Genomic DNA, 27,816 nt, shown 5'->3' on the forward strand with positions numbered 1-27,816 from the left:
CAGGGTCATTGAGCCACACAATGTAGCTAATGCCACATTCGGTGTCTCAACTTTCTGGCTAGATAGCCCACCTGCTACCACCTCACAGTAACTCGCCAGTTGCAACTTGGCTAAGCAGCTTCCTACTTTCCCCTTTCTTTAATTGTTCCCCACTTTCCTCTCAGGTCTCTGCCATTTTTCTCTATTTATTCTCCCACTCTTTTTCTATCTCTCTTTTGTTCTTTTCCTTGAGCAGAAAGGGTACCAACCATGGCTGCTAGGCAGGGCTGGCCAGTGGGACAGTGGGGCCTACAGGCTCAAGAGCAAACTTTGAGTATTTTTCAAGGTAAGGAGCCAAATGTATTATAGTATTTGTGTATTCCTTAATCATTTAACATGTTTAAAAGTGTGCTATCATTTTCTTTAGATTTCTGTCTTTTTTTACTGTTACTGGCAAAATTTTTTAATATTAAGCCCCAACTCCATTTTCCCACAGGCCCTGTGGTGGTTATTGTGTGATTTTATATAGCTTGGTGATTTTTAGGAATGCCTGTGTCATATTATAGCAGCACTACTGGATACATATTCTTCTTAGCAGCTGCTTAATATAATCTGCCATGATATATTTAATCATTCTCTCACTAATGAACATTTAGGCTGACTCCAACTTTGTCATGAAAAATATATGGACAGACACATTCTCAAACTTTTAACAGTAGGAGCTAGAGTAATAAATACAAAGGTTGTCATTCTTTATACATTTGGATACATTTTGAAGGTACAGCTGAGGAATCAGGGATAGCACCAAGGTTTGTGACCTAAGAAGAATGACGTTGTCATTTATTGCAATGAGGAAGATTATGAGAAAGGCATACTTTACAGAGCTTGGGAGCTCAGTTTTTGGGCAAGTTAAATTTGAAATACCTACTAAACTTCCAAGTGGAGATACTAAGTAGGTATTTGTATTATGTAAGTCTCAAGTTCAATAGAAAATATAAATCTGGAAAGTATAAATTTGGGAGTCATCAAAGTATAGATGATGTTTAAGGCTATAAAAATGGATGAGATTAACAAGGTAGTGAATATAGATAGAAAATAGAAAAATTTCAACCACCAAGCCATGGGATAACATTAGACAGAAATAGAGGAAAAGAGAGAGATTGAGAAGAAGTGATCGGTGATGTAGGAGAAAAACCAGGAGATTTCCTGAAAGCCAAATGCAGAAGATGTTTCCAGAAGGAGAGAGTAATTGGTTGTGTCAACTGCTATTGACAAATCAAATGAGAGGAGGAAAGAGAACCATCGGATTTACCAGTGTGGAGCTCTTTGGTGATCTTGATAGGAGCAGTGTTCGGAGCAATGGTGGGGCAAAAGCCTGATTATAATAGATTCCAGAAAGCACAGGAAAGGTAAACAGGAGATGGGGAGTTTAGACAACTCTTTCTGAAACTTTTGCTGGATAGATGAGAGATGGGGTATTGGCTAGAGGAAGAAGTCAAGAGAAGGTAGTTTTAACAGAAAAATCTCACAGTGTTTGTAAATAAATGGATGGGATGGAATGCTCCAGTACAGGAGCAAATGCTAATGGAGACAGAGACAGAGATTTGCTGGACAGAAGTCCCTGGGAAGGTGAAAGGACATGGGATATAGTGCAGAAAAGGAGGGAGTTAGTCTTGGCTAGGACCATAGAGAGTTGGTCCACAGACATAAGAAGAACCATTGAGATTATAGGCAGAGATACAGATAGATGTGGTGGGAGATTATGGTCATTCTCTTCTGATTGCTTCTATTTTTTTCCTCTTAACTTTTCTGTTTCTTTGATCAGAAAAGCAGAACCACTGAGTATTATAGAATAAAGGGTTTATTATAAGGATTAGGCCTTGTACAAATGTGGGAACTGCTTTAAAAGTTATGTAAGACAGTTGCCTTTGCATCTGGTGTTGGGTCTGAAGTCACTTCAGGTCAGCTAAGCTCATTGTCAGGAGAGTTGGAAGCAAAATGGGAAAGATAAACTGGAACTTCCCAGGACAAACTAGAGTCACTTTCAACCTCAGTGATATGAAAGCAAGGAAGCTGAGAGTGAAGAAGGAGACTGTATTGGAGATTTGAGAAGAAATAATTTATGAAACAGTCACCTAGAAGAGTGAGAGAGTGAAGGGAATGGGGAACTATAGTGTATGTTCGCCAGAAAATATAAAGATCCTCTTAAATTAGTGCTCATGACTCTGAAGTGAGAGCATTAAATAGGTCACACATGGAGGAGGGGTGCTCAGTAGAAAGGAGGAAAACAAAGACAGAGAATTGCATTTAAAGGGCTGCAGCGCCGGCGCGGTGGCTCATGCCTGTGATCGCAGCACTTTGGGATACCGAGGTGGGCGGATCACGAGGTCAGGAGATCGAGACCATCCTGGCTAACCCGGTGAAACCCTGTCTCTCCTAAACATACAAAAAATTAGCCAGGCATGGTGGCGGACACCTGTAGTCCCAGCTACTCGGGAGGCTGAGGCAGGAGAATGGTGTGAACCCAGGGAGGCGGAGCTTGCAGTGAGCTGGAATTGCCTCACTGCACTCTAGCCTGGGCGGCAGAGCCAGACTCATCTCAAAAAAAAAAAAAAAAGGGCTGCGGCTTAGTCAAGACTGTGTAAGGAAGCAAAAGTGAGAGTGGGGCAAGGGAGTTGACAAAGTATGCAAGGCAGTGACCATAATAATGATAATGTTATAATGTTAACATTGTAAATGGGACACAAAGTACATTTTATTATAAATTGAGCTGTGCATATAACCTCTATATAGAGCTTTCTCTAAACCATGTTCAAAACTCTGAGGCTAAACCTGAAGTCCACATGCCGTCTCCCTTCCTTCCTCCCCTCAACAATGGCCTTCCCCTTGACATTTAAATGTACTGAAGCTTCTGAAGGAAGCTTTTCTAGACTTCATATCCTCTCCAACTACTCCTGCTCTGTTCTCTTTCACAGCTGAACTTCTCAAGATGATATATATCAGAAGTCTTTAGACTGAGGTACACCTACCATTAGAGCATATTACAAAGACACTTCAAGGAGTGAGTACATAGGCACCAACAGTTGTAAAAGAGTAAATTTCCAGTGCTTCAATTTCCACAGGCACTCTTTCCCAAGCCAGAGAACACACCTGAGACCTACACATCACAATGGTTCTCTTTTTTTCCATCCTCCACTTTTACAATTGTCCTTCCACTTTGCAAAATAAATATATATCTGTCACCCATCCTGAATCTTACTAAGGTCCAAGACCTAAGATCTAAATACTACCAGAGCAGTAAATAAAGGAACAATTTGAAATATTGGGATCAGCAAAATCTCCTTTAATTAAACCACCATAACATCCCATTCTTCTCACTAAGAGATGCATTTCCATTACATTTACTTTTTAAAATTTAAATAAAGTTTTGTGTTTTTTTTTGAGATGGAATTTTGCTCTGTCACCCAGGCTGGAATGCAGTGGTGTGATCTCAGCTCACTGCAACCTCTGCCTCCTGGGTTCAAGCAATTCTCCTGTCACAGCCTCCTGAATAGTTGGGACTATAGGCGCAAGCCACCATGCCTGGCTGATTTTTTGTATTTTTAGTAGAGACAGGGTTCCACGAGATTGGTCAGGCTGGTCTCGAACTCCTGACCTCAGGTGATCCACCCACCTCGGCCTCCCAAAGCACTGGGATTACAGGCGTAAGCCACCATGCCCAGCCAATATTTAAATAAACTTTCAATTTTAGAGGAAATTAACAGAAAATTTACAAAAATAGTATAAAGAGTTCCCAAACATAAAACACCACATTTCTCCTATTATTAATATCTTACATTACTATTACTATGGTACATTGGTCACAACTAAAGAACCAATATTGATACATTATTATTAACTAAAGTCCATCCTTTATTCAGAGCTCATAGTTTTTCTTTAATGTCCTATTTATGTTATAGGATCTCCTATAGGGATATATCCTTATATAGGATATATATACCCTCATGTAGGATATATCGTTAGATTTAGCCATCATGTCTCCTTAAGCTCCTCTTGGCTGTGACAGTTTCTCAAATTTGCCTTTTTTTTAATGACCTTGAAGTTTTGAGGAATACTGGTCAGGTATTTTATAGAATATTTCTCAATTTGGATTTGTCTGATGTTTTCCTCGTGATTAGACTTGGGTTATGCGCTTTGAGGAGGAAAACTACAGAATTAAAGTTTCATTTTCAATACATAGTATCAAAGGTACATGTTATCAACATGACTCACCACTGATTATGTTAAATTTGATCACCTAGATAAGGTACCATTTGCCAGGTTTCCTATTAAAAAGTTACTTCCTATCCTTTTCCATATTGTACTTTTTGGAAATAAGTTGCTAAAGTGTAGTCCACATTTAAGGGGTAGGGACTTATATTCCACCTCCTTGAGGAAAGGGTATCTATATAAATTATTTGGAAGCTTTCTGTACAGGAGATTTATCTCTTCTCCCCCAATTTATTTACGTATTCAATTATTTATTTATATAGTACTTACTCATAGATATTTATGTATACTAAGGGTTTGCTATGCTTTGAACATGTTCCCCAATAGGCAAATGTTGAGAACTTAATTCCCAATGCAACAGTTTTGAGAGGAAGGATCTTTAAGAGCTTATTAGACCCTGCCCTAGTGAATGAATTAATGGTATTATTGCAGTTATATTATTATAACTCAGGAGTGAGTTAGTTAGTACTATAGGAGTGAGTTCCTGATAAAAAGGATGAGTTGAGCCCCCTTTCTCTTGCCCTATTGCACTCTCTTGCCCTTTTGTCTCTTCCATGGGATGACACAGCAAGAGGGTCCTTGCCAGATGCTCATGCCATGCTTTTGGACTTCCCAGCCTCCAGAACAGTGAGCCAAATAAATTTCTCTTCATTATAAATTACCCAGTCTGTAGTATTCTGTTACACTACATAAAATGGACTCAGGTAGGTTTATAATTCAATATGACATTTAAAAAATATTATTGGCCAGGTGTGGTGGCTCATGCCTATAATCCCAGCACTTTGGGAGGGCGAGGAAGGTGAATCACTTAAGGTCAAGGGTTCCAGACCAGCCTGGCCAACATGGTGAAACCGTATCTCTATTAAAAATACAAAAATTAGCCAGGTGTGGTGGCATACCCCTGTAATCCCAGCTACTTGGGAAGCTGAGATACGAGAATCTCTTGAACTCAGGAGGCAGAGGTTGTAGTGAGCCACGATCGTGCCATTGAACTCCAGCCTGGGCAACAGAGTGAGACTCTGCCTCAAAAAAAAAAAAAAAGTTTAAATTATTCTAGGTTTAGCCAATGGGAGCTCTTTCCGTTTGCTCCTATGTTCCTTAGATAAATCCCCACCATTTTGTTTTTTGACCACTTCTTTACTTTCTCACATTACAAGATATCAAGACTCATCTAGTATATTCCTTGCCCCAGCTCTAGAATCAGTCATTTCTCCAAGGAGCTCTAGTACCCTTTGTTGGAGAATGGCATTAGCCACCAAAATCTGGGCACTGGATATGCTCATTGCTACTGAAGTGTCCTTGCTCCAAGGCCCTCTAAGCAAACAGAGCTAAAAATAGATGTGTTATAGTCATCTCTGTATATACATATATCTACAAGTTTATCTACATCTATCCATCAATATCTATATTAAGAAAAACATGAGTTCGGCCGGGTGCAGAGGTTTATGCCTGTAATCCCAGCACTTTGGGAGGCCGAGCCGGGTGGATCACGAGGTCAGGAGATCGAGACCATCCTGGCCAACATAGTGAAACTCTGTCTCTACTAAAATAAAAAAATTAGCTGGGCATGGTGGCATGTGCCTGTAATCCCAGCTACTCAGGAGGCTGAGGCAGGAGAATCGCTTGAACCAGGGAGTCGGAGGTTGCAGCGAGTCGAGATCACGCCACGGTACTCCAGCCTGGTGACAGAGCAAGATTCCGTCTCAAAAAAAAGAAAAAAGAAAAACAAGAAAGATAAACATGAGTTCATTCTTACATTTGTATTCTAATCCAGTACCACATGGTTCATTATAGCTTCCCTGCTTGCTTATCTGTAAACCGAACCCCCACTCCAACAGTGAGACACTTAACTCCCACCATCCTCTATCCATTTACTGTTTTGTTCAATCCCAATTTGTATCTATGGTAGGTTCAGATTTGTTAACCCATACCCCATGAGAAACAACTTCACCAACTAGTGTACAAGGCTTATGAACAATCCGTTTGTCTTTAGAGTTCCAGTCGTTTCCAAAGTCAGCCCCCCTTTCTCTACCCTCTTAGTTAAGTAATATCATGCATTTGTAAGATGTATTTTCTTTTCGTATTTAATTATCAAAAATTATAATATATTTATGTGGTTTTGAACACTTGTACTTAAATAAATTGAATTAGTAATTGAGAAAAACCATTTAACTTATAGTCTTAAGGTCACAAGAAATATTTTTTAATTATTTCAATGTATTTATATCCTATTACAGAGAAGTATGATAGGTTGATCATAAAAGGCTTTCAAGCGTAAACATTACATTAGGATTTGCATCAATCTGGGTTCAACCAAGAGAGAAACTGCACGGTAATTTAAACAGGGGAAATTTAATGTAAAAATGTATTAAGCTGTGAATGAGAACTGTAAGGGTACCCTAAAGTTGAGGGAGAGCCCAAAAGAAAAACAAACCTGGTCACCTATTTGAAGACCTCTTTGAAGAAGGTGTGGTTGTAGCCCACTGGACAACAAAGAAATTTTATTTTATTTGGGGCCAGAATTGGTCCATAATTGCTGGGAAAACAAGAACAACCCTTTGGGGCATTGGCAAGCCAAGGCTGGTAGGCAGGATAAGGCCTAGAGCACACAATGTTCATGACAGGAGGGCTGTGGGCAAAAAACCTTTTGCACACAGCAGAGCCAGAGTTGATGGAGGTGGGGGACGTAGAGAGAGTTGTGGCACCACTGTAGGCATTGCTGGAACCAGGAAATAAACAGGCTGCCCTCTGTAGAAACCTACCACCCTTCTGTGTACAGCTTGGGCTTGGAAAGCTCTGGGCTTTGGTGCAGAGCAAAGGTCAGTTGACTGGCTTGCTAAATGGCCATCACTGTAGGGCCCCAGCAAGTATGTATGAGGCGCTGAGGAGAGGGTATGAGGAGCAGCAGCCTGGGCTAAGACTCAGAGCCACATTGTCTGAGGCTCCCAGCTACAGCACTACGGCCTTCATGAAGAGCTAGAAAAAGCTGCACTTTGCCTAGCATTGGAGAAAACCATGTGAGATCCAGGAAGACATACCCATTCCTTCCTCCTGGAATATCTCCCCAACACCCTCTGTGAACAAATCAGCATTATGCCAATTGGCAAAGAAAAGATATTTAAAGGATCCAGATCCATTTTCACAAAACCAATGAAGTATGACTTTGGAGATGAGGGGCAATAAAAGGGTAATTGAGACAGGATTAAATTTTGTGGGGAAAGTAAATTGGTAGTATGATTTTAGAGAAGAAAAAAGAATCACGTAACATTTCTGACTAAAGGAGAGCATGATTTGCATATTTTTAAATGGATGACGGTAGGTTTCAAATGATGATGGTATTTGTATTCCACTGAATATATTTAAAAGAAGAATGAAATAATTTCATGTTAAAATGCTGTAATTTTAATAAAATTATATATTAAATTATACATATAAACTTATGATATATATAAACTTATGATATATATTATACATAAACTTATGATAAACATTTAGATGCCAACTGTAACATGGAGATACACAGGGCTGACATTATTTCATTTAGGTTGCATATAAGCAAAAATGTTTGAAGACCACAAGTATAATCCACCTTTATTTCCTGACTTCTGAAATTATCACCCTATTACTACCATAATTAACCTCTACCTTCTTAGATCCAAAGGACATTTAGACATCACCTTAATTGACCTCTCTTCAGCATTTGATACTATTAATCACTTCTTCCGTTCTGAAACAAGCTTAACTTGGCTTAACAGTGCCTGTCCTACTTTCCTCTTTCTACTACCGTTTTGCCATCATGCATGCTTACTACAGGAATACATTCTCAGAAATGCATCATTAGGTGATTTCATCATTGTGTGGACATGATAGAGCATAATTCACAAACCCAGGTGGGGTAGCCCGCTACACACTTAAGCTATAAGGTATAAGTTATTGCTCGTAGGCCACAAACCTGTATAGTACATTACTGTACTGAATATTGAAACACAATGGTATTTGTGTATCTAAACGTAAAAGGATACAGAAAAATACTATATGAAATATGGCATACAGTGTAAGAATGCAGCACAAAATACAACATCCACATAGGGTTCTAATGGGAACTGCTTGCCCTTCAATTCATTGCTGGTGATAGTGATGCTCACCTCTGAGGTCTTTTTAGGGGCTTTACTCCAAGTCCCTAAGCCCAGCCCAAGTCTGGGCCTCACCAAACATCAACTGTCTCTTCCAATTGTGGATGGGCATAAGATATTCCTTCCCTTGCCACTGAGACTCAGAATACAACTGGAGAAAAACACCAGGATGTCCCATTTCCTTGCCTCTCACAATAGGAGGCTCCTTATATACCCCCAATAATTAGGCCTGCCCTAAAACAAGGGATCCAACAATTTTAATAAGTGGAGTAGCCTGGGTTGAGCAGGGTGAAGAGTGCAAACTATAGTAATCCAGAATGAGAGCTGAAAAAAAAAAAAAAAAAGACATGTATTGAGGCAATTATTGGACTTATTCCTAATTCAAACATAATACCCATAAAGAAAGGGATCAACCTGTGGGTTCATTTTGGATCCATGATCTATATTAAATGGCAAAAAAAGAGAAAGTGTATTTGCAGCATTATCTGGTAATACTAAGAAACCTGCAAAATGAGAAGGTAAAAAAAATGCGCATTACATCCTGTAACAATCTAGAATTAAGGGAGCTGCGAGGGGAAGTTTATGCTACTCCTATGGGATGCAACCCCACTGTTATGGGATTTCCAGCCATCCTGTTGATAGAAAGTATTTTGGAACTGTTTGATTTTATAGGTAAATACCATCCCTCAATCGGTTAGGGTAAACTTAACATGATATATGGAATTGTTTTGTTTCCACAGAGGATTTATGGTGATATTCCAGTCACCATCTTTTTTAAAAAAATCTTATTTAGAAATGCTGGGACAAGCTTTTTCTAGGTAAATAACTAGATAAATAAAAATTAAAAGAACTTTTAACAAATATCTGTTCGACACAGGATAATAATCCAAACAAATTTTGAACAAAAGGCTTTAGAGTGCAATTTTTGGCAGGGACAGAAAGAACACAGTATACCTTACTGAAGAATAGTAGTCATGGCCAGATGTGGTGGCTCATGCCTGTAATCCCAGCACTTTGGGAGGCTGAGGCAGGCAGATCACTCGAGGTCAGGAGTTCGAGACCAGCCTGGCCAACATGGCGAAACCTCATCTCTACTAAAAATAAAAAAGTTAGCCAGGAGTAGTCGTGCACACCTGTAATCCCAGCTACTCAAGAGGTTGAGGCAGAAGGATCACTTGGACCTGTGAGATGGAGGTTGTGGTGAGGCGAGATCATGCCGCTGCATTCCAGCCTGGGTGACAGAGTAAGACTCCATCTCAAAAAAAATAAAATAAAAAAATAAAGAATGGTAGTCATCATCAGTCGCACTTGCTTCTCATCAAAGAGAAAAACCATCACTATGGCAGTTTCTGCGCATATCAACTCCCATGTGAAGATTTTTGCCATAATTTCTCAGAACATCTTAAACTGACCACCATCTAGCTACACCCAAAGTGTCAATATAACCAATCCACCATTCTTGTCTGCCCCTGCCGCTAAATAGAAACACCTTAATTTAGTAATCAAAAAGCTAGATAAGGGATTCTAGTGTGATGACTTGAGCCTATTTAGTTTTAGCATAACTATGAAGAAAAATGAATTTAATTTGAAGCAGTAGGAAATTAAAAATTAAACCGTTTGATTTAGATGACAGTTGACTATCATCTGTGAAGCTGTGAATATCAGCCACGTTGAACATGGGGAATATTTGGATATAAGACATGGTATATGGCTATGACGTCAACTCAACTTAGCTAAGCTGAAGCTACCACTTCTTTAATGTTATATGGTTGACCCTTGAACAAAAAGGGTTTGAATTACCAGGTCCACTCACAGGTGGATTTATTTCAATAACATGTGAATAGAAAATACAGTATTTTGGCCAGGCGGGGTGGCTCACACCTCTAATCCCAGCACTTTGGGAGACTGAGGTGGGCAGATCACCTGAGGTCAGGAGTTCAAGACCAGCCTGGCCAACATTGTGAAACCCTGCATCTACTAAAAAGTACAAAAATTAGAAGGGCATCGTGGTGTGCGCCTGTAATCCCAGCTACTCGGGAGGCTGCGGCAGGAGAATCGCTTGAACCTAGGAGGTGGAGCTTGCAGTGAGCCGAGATTATGCCATTGCACTCCATCCTGGGCAACAAAGAGCAAAACTCCATCAAAAAAAAAAAAAAAAAAAAAAAAAAGAGAAGGAAGGAGGGAGGGAGGGAGGGAGAGAGGGAGGAAAGAAGGAAATACAGTATTTGCCAGTTGCAAAACCTACTTATAGGGAGGGCCAACTTTTCATATACACAGGTTTTGCAGGGCCAACAGCCAGACTTGGTATGAGTGGATTTTTGTAAACTGGAGTGGGGTGGAGGGGCACATCCTAAAACCAATGGCCCACGTATATTAAGGGAAGACTGTACTTATTATATCATAGATAGCTTTCTAGGTTGTATTTGTTACAGTAGTACTAGGTGCTGTAACAGAAAAGCCCTGAAACCTCAGTGGCTTAACATTGAGAAATTTATTTCTTGACCACTTGAGATCACCTGCTTAGGGCAAGGAGAGTACTCCACTCCACAGAGTCACACAGAGAGCCTGTCATCTTCAACACACGGTTGCCAGCCCACCCAGGGTATTCACTTCCAAACAGACAGCAAACAAGGGAAGAGCAAAAACATTCCACTGCCCAGAGGCACATGGTCACATCTAACTAGAAAAGAGGCTGCAAATTGTAATCTCTCTAGTAGGGTGCCCGGAAAGAAAAAGAAATAGGATTTGGTGAAGAGCTAGAAAGTCTCTTCTCTACTGCACTCTACCATTCTGGTCCCCAAATAGCCATTTCTTTCATCCTCTCACACACAGAATACAATGAGTCCCACCTCAAGAGAGGAACACCAAAGTTCAGCTAGTCACTGCAGGCAGCTCACAGGCCAGGATTATGAGGTAATGCTCGTTTTTCCCCATCAGGGCTAGATATGGCTACTGAAAGTCTAGTGACCTACAAACTTTTTGGTTATCTATTGTCATTTCCCCCAGTCTCACATACCAATATTAAAAACACAAGAGCGGGAGACTCAATGAACTTCCCATGCAGAAGGGGGAAAGAATGAGAGACACACGGAAGTCAGTGGTCAGCATTCCGAAATCCAGCCGTACAGATGTGAAGGCCCTCCTCTGGTAGGTCGTCATTTTACCCTCTGGAAGAAACCCTTATCCATGGTTTTCCATCCTCACCCATCCTCAGCTCCTCCCTCCGGAAGTCCTCCCTTATCCATTATGCTCCTTGGACCCCTTCAGAGAGTGTCTTCCTTAGGGACTACAAAGCTTTCTCCACTTACTTTCTGAAATGTAAGTTTAAGGGCCTCAAGTTAAGTTTATTCGACTTCAACAGTTTTAGGGCCATTTTCTCAAATCCTCCCCAAAATTTGATGGGTTCTGATCTATTTGTTTCCAGTTAGTTCCATGTACCAGTAACTACATCCAATGTTCTTGTATAGACATAATCCTCATGCTTAATTTCTGTATTTATTTATTTTTGCTTCCTTGTACCGTGCCTCTCCAAACCTGAATGACAGTTAAGTTGAAGCCATGAGGGTTAATCCGATCTCAGACTCCTCAATCTTGTTTGGGATTTACAGAGATTTTGCCAAATTCCTCTCCCAAAGGGTTATAGCACATTACACCCTAATAAGGTATAAAACTGCCCAGTCTCCTTCATCCTCACCAGCAATGGTACACAGCACAGTGGTTTAGGGTGTGGTCTCTAGAGCTGGACTGCTCGACATCGGATAGCAGTTCTATCATCCATTAACTGTCGGATTATGGATGATGTTCAACTCACCTGCGCCTCACTTTCCACATCTGTGCAAAGGAGACAAAGAAGATATTCTCATTCAAATTTTAAAAATAATTATGGGTGATGAAACGGAGACCCAGAGAATTTGATTTGTTGAAGGTCACACCAATAAGGAGTAAATAACCTAATACACATAGTACTTAGAACATGGCATGTAAGTTCTTAATGGATATGCCTTTTTATTTTTCGTTTTCTAATTTGAGGGATTGAAAAATGATACCTCATTATCACTGTCTTTACATTTCCCCTGCTTACTAGTGGAGTTATGTGCTCTTTCGTTTGGATTCTCTCCTCTGTGAATTGCTTTTTCATACCCTTTACTCATTTTTTTCTCATCATAGCCCATTATCTCTCCTATACCTGTAGTGCAGTTGTGCGATCTTGGCTCACTGCAACCTCTGCCTCCCAGGTTCAAACGATTCTCCTGCCTCAGCCTCCCGAGTAGCTGGGATTACAAATACACACCATGCCTGGCTCTGCTTTTTCTTTCTTTTTTTTTTTTTTGGTCTGTAATGATTTTTACAAGAGGTTTTTGCTTTTGTTTGTTTGTTTGTTGGTCTGTAATGATTTTTACAAGAGGCTTTTTTTTTTTTAATTTAAAAAACTTAAGAGACAAGGTCTCACTATCTTGCCTAGGCTGGGATTATAGACATCAGCCACCATGCCCATCCCCTCCTCATGTTTTACACACACACACACACACACACACACACACACACAACGATTAACGATGAAGCAGAAATTTTATTTAGTAAGATTGAGATTTTAATGAAATTGTATTTTTATGTTGGGTTTTTTTTTTTTTTTTGGTTTGATATTTTTGAGACAGAGTCTCATTTTGTTGCCCAGGCTGGAGTGAAGTTGCATGAATACAGCTCACTGCAGCCTCAACCTTCTGGGCTCATGCGATTTTCCTGTCTCAGCCCCCCAAGTAGCTGGGACTACAGGTGCACGCCACCATATCCTGCTAATTTTTGCATCTTTTGTTGAGATGAGGTTACACCATCTTGCCCAGGCTGGTCTCAAACTCCTGATCTCAAGCAATTCACCCACCTTGGCCCCACAAAGAGCTAGGATCACAGGTGTGAGCCATAGCACCTGGCCAAAATTGTTTTCATATCCTAGAATTGCCATGTCCCTCCATTTATTTACACTCTGTTTTATAACATCAATAAAATCTTTCTTATGGCCCTTGCACTTTTGTTTATTCCCAAGTATTTTTATAGTTGTATCATTAAAGTAGAAAGGGGATATACTTTCCATTTCCATTTTAAACCAGCTATTGTCAGTATAGAAAATGTTATTTTCCTATGTCTTTTTTATCCAGCTAGCCTCCCAAATTCTATTATAAATTCAAGTATTTCTTATATGAGAATCTCATGAGTTTTCAAGGTGTACAATTATATAACCCATAAATACAGATAATTCTTCTAAAATGTTTACATCATTTCATTTTTTCAGCTTACTGCATTAGCTAAGACTTCCAAAGCAATGCTGAATAATAGTGGTGATAAAAGGTATTCTTATGTTGTTCCTGATATCCTGAATGTGTCAGTCTTTCACCATATTGGCTGTTGGTTTTAAAAAATTGTCTTTATCATCTTAGTAATTTCTTTCTACTCTCATTTCACTAATCTACTTAGTTTTTATTCAGAACAGCTATTTTTTTTATTTCTTCTTTTTTTTTTTTTTTTTTTTGAGATGGGGTCTCTCGCTCTGTTGCCAGGCTGGAGTGCAGTGGCGTGATCTTGGCTCACCGCAACCTCCGCCTCCTGGGTTCAAGTGATTGTCCTGCCCCAGACTCCCGAGTACCTGGGACTACAGGGGCGCGCCACCATGCCCAGCTGATTTTTGAATTTCAATAGCAATGGGGTTTCACCATGTTGGCCAGGATGGTCTCAATCTCTTGACCTCGTGATCTGCCTGCCTCGGCCTCCCAAAGTGCTGGGATTACAGGCATGAGCCACCGCGCCCGGCCCAGAACAACAATTGAATTTTATCAAATGACTTTTTGGCATAGGTTTCCTTCTTTAAGTGATTCAAGTAGTGAATTACATTGATAGATTTCCTGATGTTAAAGCAGTTTTATCCGGCTGTATTTTCTCTTACTATAACTACTGAATTTTATCTGTTTATATGTAGGATATTTGCATCTATATTCATCTATAAGTGAGACACTGATAGTGTTATTGTGCTATCTTATCAAATGTTTGCTGAAAGGGGAAGTGGAATCAAAAGAGAATTTTATTTTTCAGTGGGGATTTTTTAAAATGCTATTGTTGTTAAGACAGAATGGAACATGCTAAATGGTGATAGAAAGAACCACTGGAGGCCAGGTGCAGTGGTTCACGCCTATAATCCCAGAACTTTGGGAGGCTGAGGTGGGTGGATCGCTTAAGCTCAGGAGTTCAAGATCAGCTTGGGAAAATGGTGAAATCCCATCTCTACAAAAAATACAAAAATTAGTCAGGTGTGATCATTCACGCCTGTAGTCTCAGCTACTTGGGGGGCAGACGTGGGAAGAACACTTGAACCTAGGAGATTGAGGCTGCATTGAGCTGAGATAGCGCCACTGCACTCCAGCCTGGGTGACAAAGTGAGACCCTGTCTCAAACAAAGTGAGACCCTGTCTCAAAAAAAAAAAAGAAAGAAAGAAAGAAAGAAAGCGTCCAGCAGAGAACTTGAAGATGAAGGAGAAAGGATCACTGGGAGTGGGAAATTTCAGAGAAGGTGAAACAGATGCAGAGAACACATAGGTTATAAAAGGGATGCCTGAATTATGACTGAATGGAAGGGATTCCAATCACTAGATCTAGGAATTTAGTAGCTAAAAGTTAAGGGAGTTACCATCTAATGACTTCTATTTTCTCTATTGTAACACTACTTACACTCACAGATATTTTTATTTATGAGTTTATATATAGCTATTTCAGAGAACAAATGTTGCCATTAATAGAGATATTTTCTTCATGTTATACAGTTATCTATTTTTTTAGGACATTTGCAAAATTCTACAGACTTAAAAACAAGAATTTCACTCTCTAATTTCCAGCACTCAATCTCACAGGCAAACAGAAATCCAAGAGTCCTTAATACAAAATCAGACACAAAATATTGCTGTCATAGAAAAATGATTAATTAAGCAGAAATTTTATTTCCAAGCTCTTCAAAGACTGTTACAAACATGAATAATGTATTCTTCTAAAAAAGTGTGTCCCAAATTAAATCAAAGGCACATCATCAAAGTAAAACACTTGTGATGTTAAGAATTATTTTAGGTTGTAATATTTTCATGTTAGTTTTTAACCATTTACAATGTTCTGTGGGTCACATTTTAAACATTTTTAAATATATGAAATTCTGTATTTCTTTATAGCCACAACTACAAAGTAGAGGAACCTAAGAATACAAGGATTGAATCTGCTTCATTTATATACACGATGGGGCAGCCTAATGCACATCATAACATTAACTCTTCAAAAAAAGTTTGCTAAGAAACTGCTCCTATATTTAGTGTTAAAAATAAAACAATCTTCCCATTTAGAAAAATCAAGACATCAGTCAATTAGTAAAGCCTATTCTTCCTCCCAGCAATTTGTACTTTCTTGTATTCATTTAGGAATTGTGAATTCATGAGAAAAGAACACATTTTTTATGGCATAAATATCTTCCAGGAACAACAGTTTACAAGTTTAAATAAACACAACTATTTTCCTTCTTAAAATGTAAACATCCAGTAAATCAAACATACATGATATTCCAGGCATAGAAATATTAGTAACTCACTTATGAAACAGGTGCATTTTGGTATATTTGGTGGTAAGGTTTTTGTTTGTCTTATGTATAAAAGTACTTGCACAAAAAACCAGGCTATTACTATTTAAAACTCTATTCCTTCACCCAGTTTCCTCACTCAAGTAGAAACTCATGAATTTCTGTGATTTTCGCTATAGGACCAGGCCACAGGAAAGGGCTAAAACATCTCTAATTAGAGTTAGGGAAAAGTGTTTTCTTGAGACTTGAAGGCAGTCATTCGTCACTTTGCGCTTGAAGGCATTCCTCAGCGAACTTCTCTCCTACTGGAAAAAGAGTTTGTTTGGTTTTCACTTTAGGAAGATTTATTTATAAAATTACCTAGTCATCATTTCATAGGGTACTTTAATATTCACGAAATAGAAAGCAACAGGTGAGCAAAGCATGGTGGCTCACGCCTGTAACCCCAACACTTTGGGAGGCCAAGAAGGGCGGATTACCTGATGTCGGGAGTTCAAGACCAGCCTGACCAACATGGAGAAATCCCGTCTCTACTAAAAATACAAAAAAATTAGCCAGGCATGGTGGAGGGCACCTGTAATCCCAGCTACTAGGCAGACTGAGGCAGGGGAATCGCTTGAACCCAGGAGGCAGAGGTTGTGGTTAGCTGAGATTGCACCATTGTACTGCAGCCTGGGCAACAAGAGCAAAACTCCGTCTCAAACAAAAAAAAAAAGAAAGTAACAGGTGAATACGAAAGATATCTAAACCACACCACTGAATGAGCAGCACCCAGGAAAGTGCTTTGCAAAGCTGGGTGCAGTGGCTGACAACTGCAATCCCAGCACTTTGGGAGGCCGAGATGGGCAGGTCACTTCACTTGAGGTCAGGAGTTTGAGAACAGCCTGAGCAATATGGTGAAACCTCATCTCTGCTAAAAATACAAAACTTAGCCAGGCATGGTGCTGCGCACCTGCAGTCCCAGCTACTCAGGAGGCTGAGGCAGGAGATCTGTTTGAACCTGGGAGGCGGAGGTTGCAGTGAGCCAGGATCATGCGACTGCACTCCAGCATGGGTGACAGAGCGAGACTCCACCTCAATTTTTAGGGAAGGAAGGAAAGGAAGGAAAGGAAGGAAAAGAAGGAAAGGAAGGAAAGGAAGGAAAGGAAGGAGGGAAGGAAAAGGCTTTGTAAAAAGAAAAATGCTATGCCAACATAAGACTATTATCTTAACACCATAAATATGAACTTTTTCCATTAAAAAGTACAATAGGATTTGATAGATTGCTTCCTTCTTTTAAACGTGAATAATTTCCTTTTGCTACTTGTGAAGAAGGAGCTAAGATAATTACTTACTGTATAAACACCCCTTAGAATACATCATTTGAAATATGTTGGTCCCAAAAGACTCTAATAATTCATGCCCTTGTCATCTTAAAAAAACATTGTGTCATGCCTGTAATCCCAGCACTTTGCGAGGCCAAGGTAGGCAGATCATGAGGTCAGGAGTTTGAGACCAGCCAGTTCGAGACCAGCCCAGCCAACATGGTGAAACCCCGTTTCTACTAAAAATACAAAAAAAATGTGACAGGCATGGTGGCATGTGCCTGTAATCCCAGCTACTAGGGTGGCTGAGGCAGGAGAATTGCTTCAACCTGGGAGACGGAGGATGCAGTGAGCTAAGATTGTGCCATTGCACTCCAGCCTGGGCGGCAGAGCTCAGTGGGGACAGGGGAAACACATTGTGAAAATGACCCCAATACAAAGTATTCAAACTCATGAAATTTCTAATATGCTACCCGAGAGGTGTTTTCATTTATCAATTTTTAAAGCTCTTTTAACCCCACTCACACTTTTTCCCAGTAGCTACATTTCTTCCTCCATTAAAACATAGAGATATATTCTGAAAACCATTAGGACAGAAATCACAGCAGGTGGTAGGCACACATCTCCCACTCTGGGGAGTCCTTAGTCCCAAGAGTAGCAAATCCCAACCCTGGGATACTATAAGGACAGAGAGGGTGGGCTTAAGGTCAAGAAATTACTGGCCGGGAGGGGTGGCTCACACCTGTAATCCCAGTACTTTGGGAGGCTGAGGCGGGTGGACCATCTGAGGTCAGGAGTTCGAGACCAGCATGACCAATATGGTGAAATCCCATCTCTACTAAAAATACAAACATTAGCCGGACGCGGTGGAATGCACCTGTAGTCCCAGCTACTCAGGAGGCTGAGACAAGAGAATTGCTTAAACCTGGGAGGTGGAGGTTGCAGTGAGCCAAGATCATGCCAGTGAGCCAAGATCCAGCCTGGGCGACTGAGTGAGACTGTCTCAAAAAAAAAAAAAAAAAAGAAAAAGAAAAAGAAAGAAAAGAAATTACTACCAGCCAACTCAATTAAAGAGCTCAAGTACAGAAGGATATTGGCATCTCGTGACTTACTGCCAAAAAGACTTCACTGTCCTAATTAGATGTCTTCTACCGGCAAAGTAACTATACACTAGAATCACCCTTCAGGGAAAGTTGTGCATTTTGCTGGCTGTTATTTTAATTCCCCCAAGAACTGTAGACATTCAAAACTCAGTTGCTCAAGTCCTTTGGAAGCCCTGTGATAATGCTACGGGCCCAAGACATAATGGTGTATCATTACTCACGAGTCTTCAGAGTAAAGCACAGGATCTGGGCTCCCGGAAGGGGTTACTTCCAGCTGGAACACCCACCAGCAGGGCATCCTTGCAGGCATTCTGCATACAGTACTGTTGAAGCTCTGCAGCTGCCTGAGAGACCTGAAACAAAGGGACAGCAACATGGCACACTGCTCACGGCCAGGCCGTCCGGCAGTCAAGGATATTCTGCAAATGATCATGCAACTTGGTAAATATTAACTTTTTGTGACCTCCGAAAGTCTCTTTCTGCTGAACGTTCTAATACTTGAGCTACAAAGAGGAAAGGATACAATTTCCATAAACTTCAATTTAGATAGTTTTTGGTTTAGTTGCTTATTCAACAAAGCAAGAAAAAGCTGTATCTTTGATCCATTTAGAAATCTAGTTTTGAGACTGAATGGATAAAGAAATAGCTCATTCCAGCATTCCCTTTACAAATTTTCACTTATATAAAACATGCATTGATATATCCAAGTTTGCCAAATGAGCAAATTGTCTTAATGTTTATAAGTCTGAAGCCTTATTCAGTCTGCTCCAAACAAGTGATAAAGTTCTTCCGCCTTGCTTTTGAGGCATTATAGCTTACTGTTTAGGAGTATAGCCTCTGGAACCAGACTGCGTGGACTCAAATTCAGCTCTGTCACTACCTAGATAACCTTGGGCAAGTTACTCAACATCTCAGTAGCTGTTTTCTCATCTGTGAAATAATTAGAAATAGTAACCCACCTCCCACCTCTCTGGGTTGCTGTAACAATTAAGTGAGTTCACACATGTAAAGTCATCAGAATAGCGCTAACATATAGCAATACATTTGTGGTAGACTGCAAACGTGATCACAATAGTTTGCAGCTCCTTCCACCAAGAGGTAGAGTCTATTGACCCACCCCTTGAATCTAGGCTGACTGCGGCCGGGTGCAGTGGCTCACACCTGTAATCTCAGCACTTTAGGAGGCCGAGTGGTGGTGGATCACGAGGTCAGGAGTTCGAGACCAGCCTGACCAACATGGTGAAACTCTGTCTCCACTAAAAAAAAAAAAACAAAACAAAAATTAGCCAGGTGTGGTGGCACGCACCTGTAGTCCCAGCTACTCAGGAGGCTGGGGCAGGAGAATCGCTTGAACCCAGGAGGTGGAGGTTTCAGTGAGCCAAGATCACGCCCTTTCACTCCAGCCTGGGCGACAAGAGCAAAACTCCGTCTCAAAAAAAAAAAAACAAAAAAAGAAAAGAATCTGGGCTGACTTTGACCAGTAGAATGTGGCAGAAATAAAGGGCAAGTTCCAGGGTAGTCCTCAAGAGTCTCTGCACCTACCTCTCTTGGTGCAGGTGGAACGGTAAGACAACTATCTGAACAAGCCCAAGATAGCCTCCTGGAGATCTTGTGGAGGAGAACCGGTAAGCTAGAACCAGCACCTGCCTATCAACCTGCAGACATGCGAGTGAGGCCATTCTAAATCACCCAGACACCAGCCAACACTAGCCAACACTCTATCTGATTGCAGATGCATGGGAGAGCCCAGAAGATGAGCAGAACTGCACACCTGAACCTAGCTCAAATTGTCCATCTAAGAACTGTGAGTATAAATGTTTTAAGTCACTAAATTTTGGGGTGGTCTATCAGGCAGCAAAAACTAACTGATACAATATCATTAGCCCTTTTCTTATCTTCCATTTGATGCATAATTCTACTTGGAGGTTTTCCTCATTGTACTTTTTTTTTGCATTAAAAGGTGTTTTGGGCCGGGTGCGTGGCTCACGCCTGTAATCCCAGCACTTTGGGAGGCTGAGGCAGGCAGATCATGAGGTCAGGAGATCAATACCATCCTGGCTAACACGGTGAAATCCCGTCTCTACTAAAAAAATATAAAAAATTAGCTGGGCGTGGTGGTGGGCACCTGTAGTCCCAGCTACTAGGGAGGCTGAGGCAGGAAAATGGTGTGAACCCAGGAGGCGGAGCTTGCAGTGAGCCAAGATCGGGTCACTGCACTCCAGCCTGGGCGACAGAGCAAGACTCCATCTCAAAAAAAAAAAAAAGAAGGTGTTTTCAACAAAATTCACCCATATTGTACAAAAATGGTTCCGATTGCTGTTCAGGTATTACTACTAGTTTGTGTTAATTTTCCAAGCCTCCAAATAACTGGAAAATTAACTGTTTATGCTACAATTGCTACCAAGTTTCTGGACAGCTCTAGGAATTTTGGTTGCATTAATGTAATGACAGTTTACTCTGTATCATATAAATATAGAACCATAATATAATATTACCAGGCTAATGCTGAAGTTCGCTTTTTCTCTCAATAGAAGCTCTGACATTTTCATGTTAATTATCATTGGAATTAATGGTTATATATACCAGTTATTAATTCAAAAGAAATCGAGAATCAGTTACGCTCAGGCTTACTATCTTTGCATTGGGGTAACAGGTAAACTCCACACATGGTAGGTGGAAGGACACTGTCTTCCAGGACCCCTGGAGAAATGAGACTAACTGAACTCTAGTCTCAAGAACATGGTCAAAAAGTTAAGGTAAGGGGATATGCAGAGAAAGTAAGAGAAGAGTAAACATGGTCAGCATCTCTCTAACACTAGGAAGGGAGAGAGGCTCTGGGCTGGGAGACTGTAAGCCCAAATACTTGCAAGCTGTCCCCTGCCACTGGAGGTGGGATAACCGCCACGCAGGTTACCTGACTTTCCTTGGTTTGAGCCCGTGTTTACCCAGCAACTTCTGAGCGGCTCTTCTAAAGGAGGAGTTCTTGGAAGGATACCAAACATTCCTATAGCCAGGAAGGGATGTCCTCTATTCTATGCTAGAAAATCGGTCCTGGTTTGTTTTCCAGATAGCACATCTGTCAAAGAGAAGACACCTCTGGCTATGCTAAGCACATCCAACACTGAGTCCTGAAATGAGGTAGACCAGACCCTAGAATGTTGTGACTCTCTAAGGTATTGTCTGAGAGAAGCGCAGCCAGGTACTGCAGATCATACTTTCATGAGCGCACCTCTTAAATAGGTTTATTATCCTATTAGTAAGTAAGTTTACTGTGAGCTTGGGCAACTCACCTGGTTTATATGGCTCTTGGTTTCATCACCATTTTTAAAATGTAGATAAGAATATCTTTCCAGCCAGGTGCCATGGCTCACGCCTGTAATCCCAGCACTTTGGGAGCTTGAGGAGGGAGGATCACCTGAGGTCAGGAGATCGAGACCAGCCTGGCCAACATGGTGAAACTCTGTCTGTACTAAAAAAAAAAAATATATATATATATATATATATATATATATATAAATTAGCCAATTAGCAGACGTGGTGGCGGCTGCCTGTAATCCCAGCTGCTTGGGAGGCTGAGGCAGGAGAATCGCTTGAACCTGGGAGGCAGAGGTTGCAGTGAGCTGAGACCATGCCACTGCACTCCAACCTGGGCAACAAGAGCGAAACTCCATCTCAAAAAAAAAAAAAAAAAAGAAAAAAAGAATGTATTTCCTCTTTCTTAGCCACTTGGTGGGTAGGCAGGCATCTGACTGGTTCACAGTTTTCCTTTCCACCTCAGGTCCCCACCTTGTCTTTGTGAATTTCCAACAACCCTGGTTTCAGTTCCCTGACTTCCTCCCCTCAAACAGCCTTCTCCTCAGTGCTAACAGATCCAGTTACAACACCTGTAACTGCTCCAATTCTGAAATTTTACACTCCAGTATCCTACTCTCTGATCACAATCTCTCCTTCCCATCCAGGGTGCTGCCTCCTTTATTCTGCTCTGACCTCACCGAGATCACCAGGCATCACTTCCTCCCCTTCTGTCTCACCTATCTATCACCAGCAGGCTGGCTCCATTCCTTCTCTATCCATCTAGGCTCAGCCTCTTTCTGGCCAGACCTTCACACCCCTCGCCCTCTGGCCCCACCTCCACCTTTCCGGCATACCTCCCCTGCTAACTCACTCCTCTTTCAACTACCGTTCACCTTCAGCACTCACATTCCAGGACGGTCAAAGATTGCTGCAGGAAAAAAAAAAAAAAAATCACAAATATGACCAGCAGTCTCCCTTCTCACAGCAGCTGGGCCTTCAGAGTCACAGCGCACCTACGTGCCTGCTCAGGGGCCACTCCCTTACTACCCTTTCCTCTGTCTTAGAAGAAAACGTGGCCTCCTATTTCACAAAATGTCACCATATAAGTTTAGCCCACATCTAGAAACTTATCTTTACACACATCCTTACCTTCTTTCTTCCTGTCTCAGAAGCTGTGCCACCAATCCCCTGGCCCCCGCCCCCAAAGTAGCCTTGTCTCCTCCACCAGCCATTGGCTTCCATTTGTTTCTTCCCTGGAACCTAAAAATATAATTTGTTCCTTCTTCTCAACCCTAAAACATGGCTTTGCATTTCCTAAGTTTAAAAAACACGTTATTTCCTCTTTAAAACTAGATTTCTTCAAAAAGAAAAGAGTCTGCCTACCTTAAGACAGCCCAGATTCTGCTTTTACTAACACATAAACCACCACGACCTCTGCATTCCACAGCCCTCTCTCCCTTTACCCTGTTTATAATCTTCACTCCACTTAGCATGTGAAGCGATGCTATGTATCCGTTAAGTTGCTGTTTACCTTCCCCTCCAGAACCACCCTATTCCCTGTAGCAGCGCCAGGCACACAGCAAAGGCGCCACTGAGGCACACGGACTATCACGGGTGTGTTCCTTCCTACAGACCTTCTGCAAATAATGCTGCACTCGTTGCTAAACACAGCTCTACAGCAGACGCCTTTTAGGCAACTGACTAAACGCTGGACATGACTGAGCCCCCGGTTCTTGGAAATCCCTCCTTCCTTGCTGGGAAACCTTGCTGTCTCTCACTTCCTCTTCTCTCGGCCACCGGCCATCGGTGTGCCTGGTCCCCGGGTCCCAGGCTCTGAGCTCTGCTCTTCATAGAAGAGGCTTTTTCGCCCCCATGCGCTTGAACGACCTTTTTCAGCCCTGGGCGCTGAGCTTCAGGCCATGAGGACAAATACCTCCAGGATGACTCCTCGGAGTCCCCAGATCCGCAGCCGAACTCATCACTTCCCCAAACCCTCTCCCGCTCCTCTCTGCCTCGGCGGGTGGCAGCGCCGTCCACCCCGTCACGACGACAGAAACCCGAGCATCCTGGCTCTCCTCCCTCTCGCTCTCATCCTACCAATCCATCACCAATTCGCGGCCCTGCGCTGGCCTCCCCAGCCCTGGGTCCAATCCTCCCGGCCCCCGCGTCGCCGGCATCCCGGGAGCCCTCCGAGGAACTGACCACGGCCACCTTCTGGAGTGGGCGCGCCCCCAGGGACCCGGTCCGGACCACGACCGCGGGGCCCCCCAGGCGCGGCCTCCTCCTGTCGGGCCCGGGCCCCCGACCTGCCCCGCGCGCTCCCTTACCGCGGACCCCGCCGCCCCCCGCGCGCCCCGCCGAGGCCTCGCCGTCGCCCCCGCGTTCCCCCGCTGGCGCCCGGCCCTGGCCGCCGGCCTCCTCTTCTCACGCCCCGCGGGCGAAGGACCGGAGCGTGGGTCCCCAGGGCCCGCACCTTGATCCTCTCCACGCCAGCCTCCAACTTGAGCTGCTCCACCAGGCGCTGCAGGGCGCTCGCGCTAGCCCCGGAGGACATGGCGGCCGCGCTGGGCTCCGAGGGCTGCTGGGCCCGGCCGGGCGGGGAGGAGCCGCCAGCCCCGAGCGCGGGCACCGCCCCGGGGCGGGGAAGCAGCTGCGCCCGCCCCGCCGCCCCAGCCCACCCGGCGCCGAGCCGCTTGCCAGAGACAGCGAGGACCCCAGCGGGCGGGCAGTGCTCTCCGCTCCTCAGCGCTGGAAACCTGGGTGGCACCTGCAGCTGGGCCTGGAACCGAGGCGGGGACCCGCCGAGCGGGGCGTCCTCCCGCAAAGCTGGCGCCCCTAAGATGTGCAGGAATCGCGAGGGCGTGGGACGCGAGGATGGAGTGGGCGGCAGCAACACGCACCCCTGAGAAATGAGAACTGGAGTCAAGGTGTGACATGAGTTGGGGAGATAAGGGGCCTTGCCAGACAGTATCCCCGAGGGAACCAAGGATAGTTCATAGGATTTTCATGAGGCTGCAACAGGTTTCTAAATGAGCCTGTTACTGTTTCATGGAGATCCGGTAGAGTGATCAGTAACAGGCTCATTTAGAAACCTGATTTGGTGGAGTGAGTATGGTAAATTAGATAAAATCCCAGACCCTGACATCTTTGTGAAACATACAGAATAAAATTAAATTCAGCATCTCTCACTCTCATCTCACCATGTAACTGTCATCATTGTTTCTACTCTGCTGCCCCCCCTTTTTTTTTTGGAGACAGGGTCTTACTCTGTCACCCAGGGTGGAGCGCAGTGGTGTGATCACAGCTCCCTGTAGCCTCCACCTCCTGGGCTCAGGTGATCCTCCTGCCTCAGCCTCCTGAGTAGCTGGGACTACAGACACACACCACCACGTCCGGCTAATTTTTGTATTTTTAGTAGAGACAGGGTTTCACGATGTTGGCCAGGCTCGTTTTGAACTCCTGGGCTCAGGTGATCCTCCCACCTCAGCCTCCCAAAGTGTTGGCATTATAGGCCTACTGCATTTTTTAATAAGTGTTTTACAAAACTGGGATCATTACTATATTTAACATTTTTGTGTTGCTTTTTTCCGTATCATGAATACGTCCTTATTCTTGTGCATCATTGTATTTGTCAGAACTCACTTAAACTGAACAATGCAAAAGGTAATATATTGGCTTGTGTAACTGAAAAGTCCAGGGACTTTAAACTAGTGAATTCAATTACCCAGATAATAATTTTGGCGCTCTCATCCTCCATGTTTTGACTCCGCTTTTTCTGAGATTAGCCTCATTTTCCTTGGTGGTAGATTGACTTCTCTAGTGGTATGAAGGAAGGCGCCACACTTTCACTGTCCCCATCTAGTAAACCCAGGAACAAGAGTACCTCTTTCTAATTGTTCCAGCAAATATCCCCACAATGAACCTCACTGACTGGTATTGAGTCTCGGCCCCACCCCTGGCCCAATTACTATTTGAAGGCAAGGATACGTGGCACTGATGTGCTCAGATTAGCTGTGCCTGGGCCAAAGGGAGACTTGCACATTTAAAAGCCCTCTCTAGTGGCCAGTTTCCTCACCACAAATAAATTAATAAATATTTCAGTAGAGAGATGAAAGTACATGTTGGGAACATTCAACAATCAATTCTTAGATTGATGAATAGGACAAAATAGAATGATTTCATATTTAAAAGATATGGCAAAGAACTCAGTGCAAAGATACACATACTGGATTAGGAAAGGCTCATCATAGATCGTGAGAGCTGGACTTTGGAGATACGTGTCTTGCAGGTGGCTCAGAAGAAAAGGAAGAACATTGCAGTATGGAGGAGAGCTGGAGGTGATGCACACATGTAGAGTGAAAAAATTTAAAAATAGAGGAGGCTGTAGTGACTAACAGAAGATACAAAGTTGCTAGGGCCAGAAGTCATAGAAAATCTCACATACACGCAAAAGTTTATGGTAAACAGTGGGATAGCCACAGGGTAAGACATTTTGGGAATATTAATCTGAGATGAACGTGCAAAATGAACTGAAGTTGAGAAGATAAGATGGCTGATGGTGGGGGAGTAGCTGGAATGAGGCCCTGGGTAGGACTGTTAGAGTAGCAATGAGGGGGAACAAATTTAGAAAACGAAATCAGTGGTACTTCACGAACTGCAAAGAAAAGAGGACAAAGGGTTCTGTAGCAGAGAGTGGGCCAGAACTAATGCCAAAACAGAAATTAGGAAACAAGACTTGGCTTGAGATGAGTAAAAAACAATGTGGGGTTTGGTTTAGGAGTAACTAAGTGACTTCCATGGCACTGCTACATGCCCTTAGGCTGTTGACAATGTTTAGCAGCCAAGATGTTAATGTGAAAGACGTCTCCACAGCAGTGACAGCTGAAATAATGAGATTACCTCAAAATCATTAGAAATGAAGGCTTTGGAGTTGCGCTTAATGAAGAGACACACGTCAGCCATGTCATACTGTGTGTTATCAGCCATGAGGTAGCAGGAACAGTCTAGGGGGTGTGCTGTGTCTGCCTCCTTCATGCGGTACACACCCACTGCCCCGCCCACCTCAGTGTTACTTTGCGCCATTCAAGAGGAGTGGTCTGTGATCCATGGATAAGCAGGCTGGGTGCCACTTGGACTTGAGGAAGGCTGACCATCTGTGTGATGCTCCAGACCTTCCCCCACAAAAGACTTCTCATCCATTACTTTTGCATCATGGAACTTCAGAGTTGAAGGGACCATCAGACAGTGTGGCACGTCTACAATTTCAGAGGTGAGGAAACAGACTCACTAAGGAAAGTGAAGTGACTCGCCCAGTATCACAAAGTGGGAGCAGGGAAAAGAATTTCATTTTAGCTTTCAAGAGAATTCAGGCCAGACATGGTGGCTCACACCTGTAATCCCAGCGCTTTGGGAGGCCGAGGCGGGGTGGATCACTTGAGGTCAGGAGTTCAAGACCAGTCTGGCCAACATGGTGGGTTTCTACCACACCCGGCTAATTTAAAATACAAAAATTAGCCGGGCATGGTGGCGCATGCCTGTAGTCCCAGCTACCTGGGAGGCTGAGGTATTCAAGTATTGCTTGAACCCGGGAGGTGGAGGCTGCAGTGAGACCGTGCCACTGCACTCCTGCCTGGGCGACAGAACAAGACTCCGTCTCAAACAAACAAAAAGAGAACTCCAGGTTTACCTAGAGGACCAGAGGCCTTTTGCACATGTGCTGTGATTTCCAGGGCTCTGAACGGTGAGGGATGGAGACAGAGTACCCTTCTTTCCTTCTCACCACAGCTAAAATGCATGGGTCACCAGTATAATATCTTTAAAATTTTGTTACACATTTTTTTTTCCTTGGTTAAGCACAAACTTATAAATCTCATTTCCAAGAAACTTTCTAGAAATGTCAATACCCTTGTAATGACAAATGTTTCCTTTGTTTCCCTGTTAGGATCTACAGTTCACTCCTCTGACTTGCATTTTATCACCTTTCTACTAACAGTGGATTCTTCTTCCAGGAAAGGGGCTGTGAATCACTCTTCTCCATAAAAATAATGACATAATGGGAAGATATTTCTGCCAATGTTATATCAAAATGACAATAATATGTACCATCTATAGTTTGCAAAATGATTAACAGTAGG

At 42.7% G+C, this 27,816-nt stretch overlaps 1 protein-coding gene across 2 annotated transcripts; it reads right to left on the reverse strand.

Moving 5' to 3' along the window:
• Nucleotides 1-15,336: 15,336 nt before the first annotated feature.
• Nucleotides 15,337-24,529, reverse strand: GNG10 (G protein subunit gamma 10). 2 transcript variants are annotated; one of them, XM_025360280.1, is made up of 3 exons: nucleotides 24,156-24,529; nucleotides 18,610-18,741; nucleotides 15,337-16,283 (listed from the first exon to the last, which is right to left on the reverse strand). In XM_025360280.1, the coding sequence occupies exons 1-2, from the start codon at nucleotides 24,234-24,236 to the stop codon at nucleotides 18,616-18,618; spliced, it is 207 nt and encodes a 68-aa protein (XP_025216065.1). In that variant the 5' UTR covers nucleotides 24,237-24,529; the 3' UTR covers nucleotides 15,337-16,283; nucleotides 18,610-18,615. The 2 variants fall into 2 exon arrangements, with proteins under 2 accessions (XP_025216065.1, XP_025216064.1); XM_025360279.1 differs by having other exon boundaries at nucleotides 15,337-16,286.
• Nucleotides 24,530-27,816: the final 3,287 nt, after the last annotated feature.

Source organism: Theropithecus gelada, chromosome 15, assembly GCF_003255815.1.
Source record: "Theropithecus gelada isolate Dixy chromosome 15, Tgel_1.0, whole genome shotgun sequence".
In the NCBI taxonomy this organism is placed as follows: domain Eukaryota; kingdom Metazoa; phylum Chordata; class Mammalia; order Primates; family Cercopithecidae; genus Theropithecus; species Theropithecus gelada.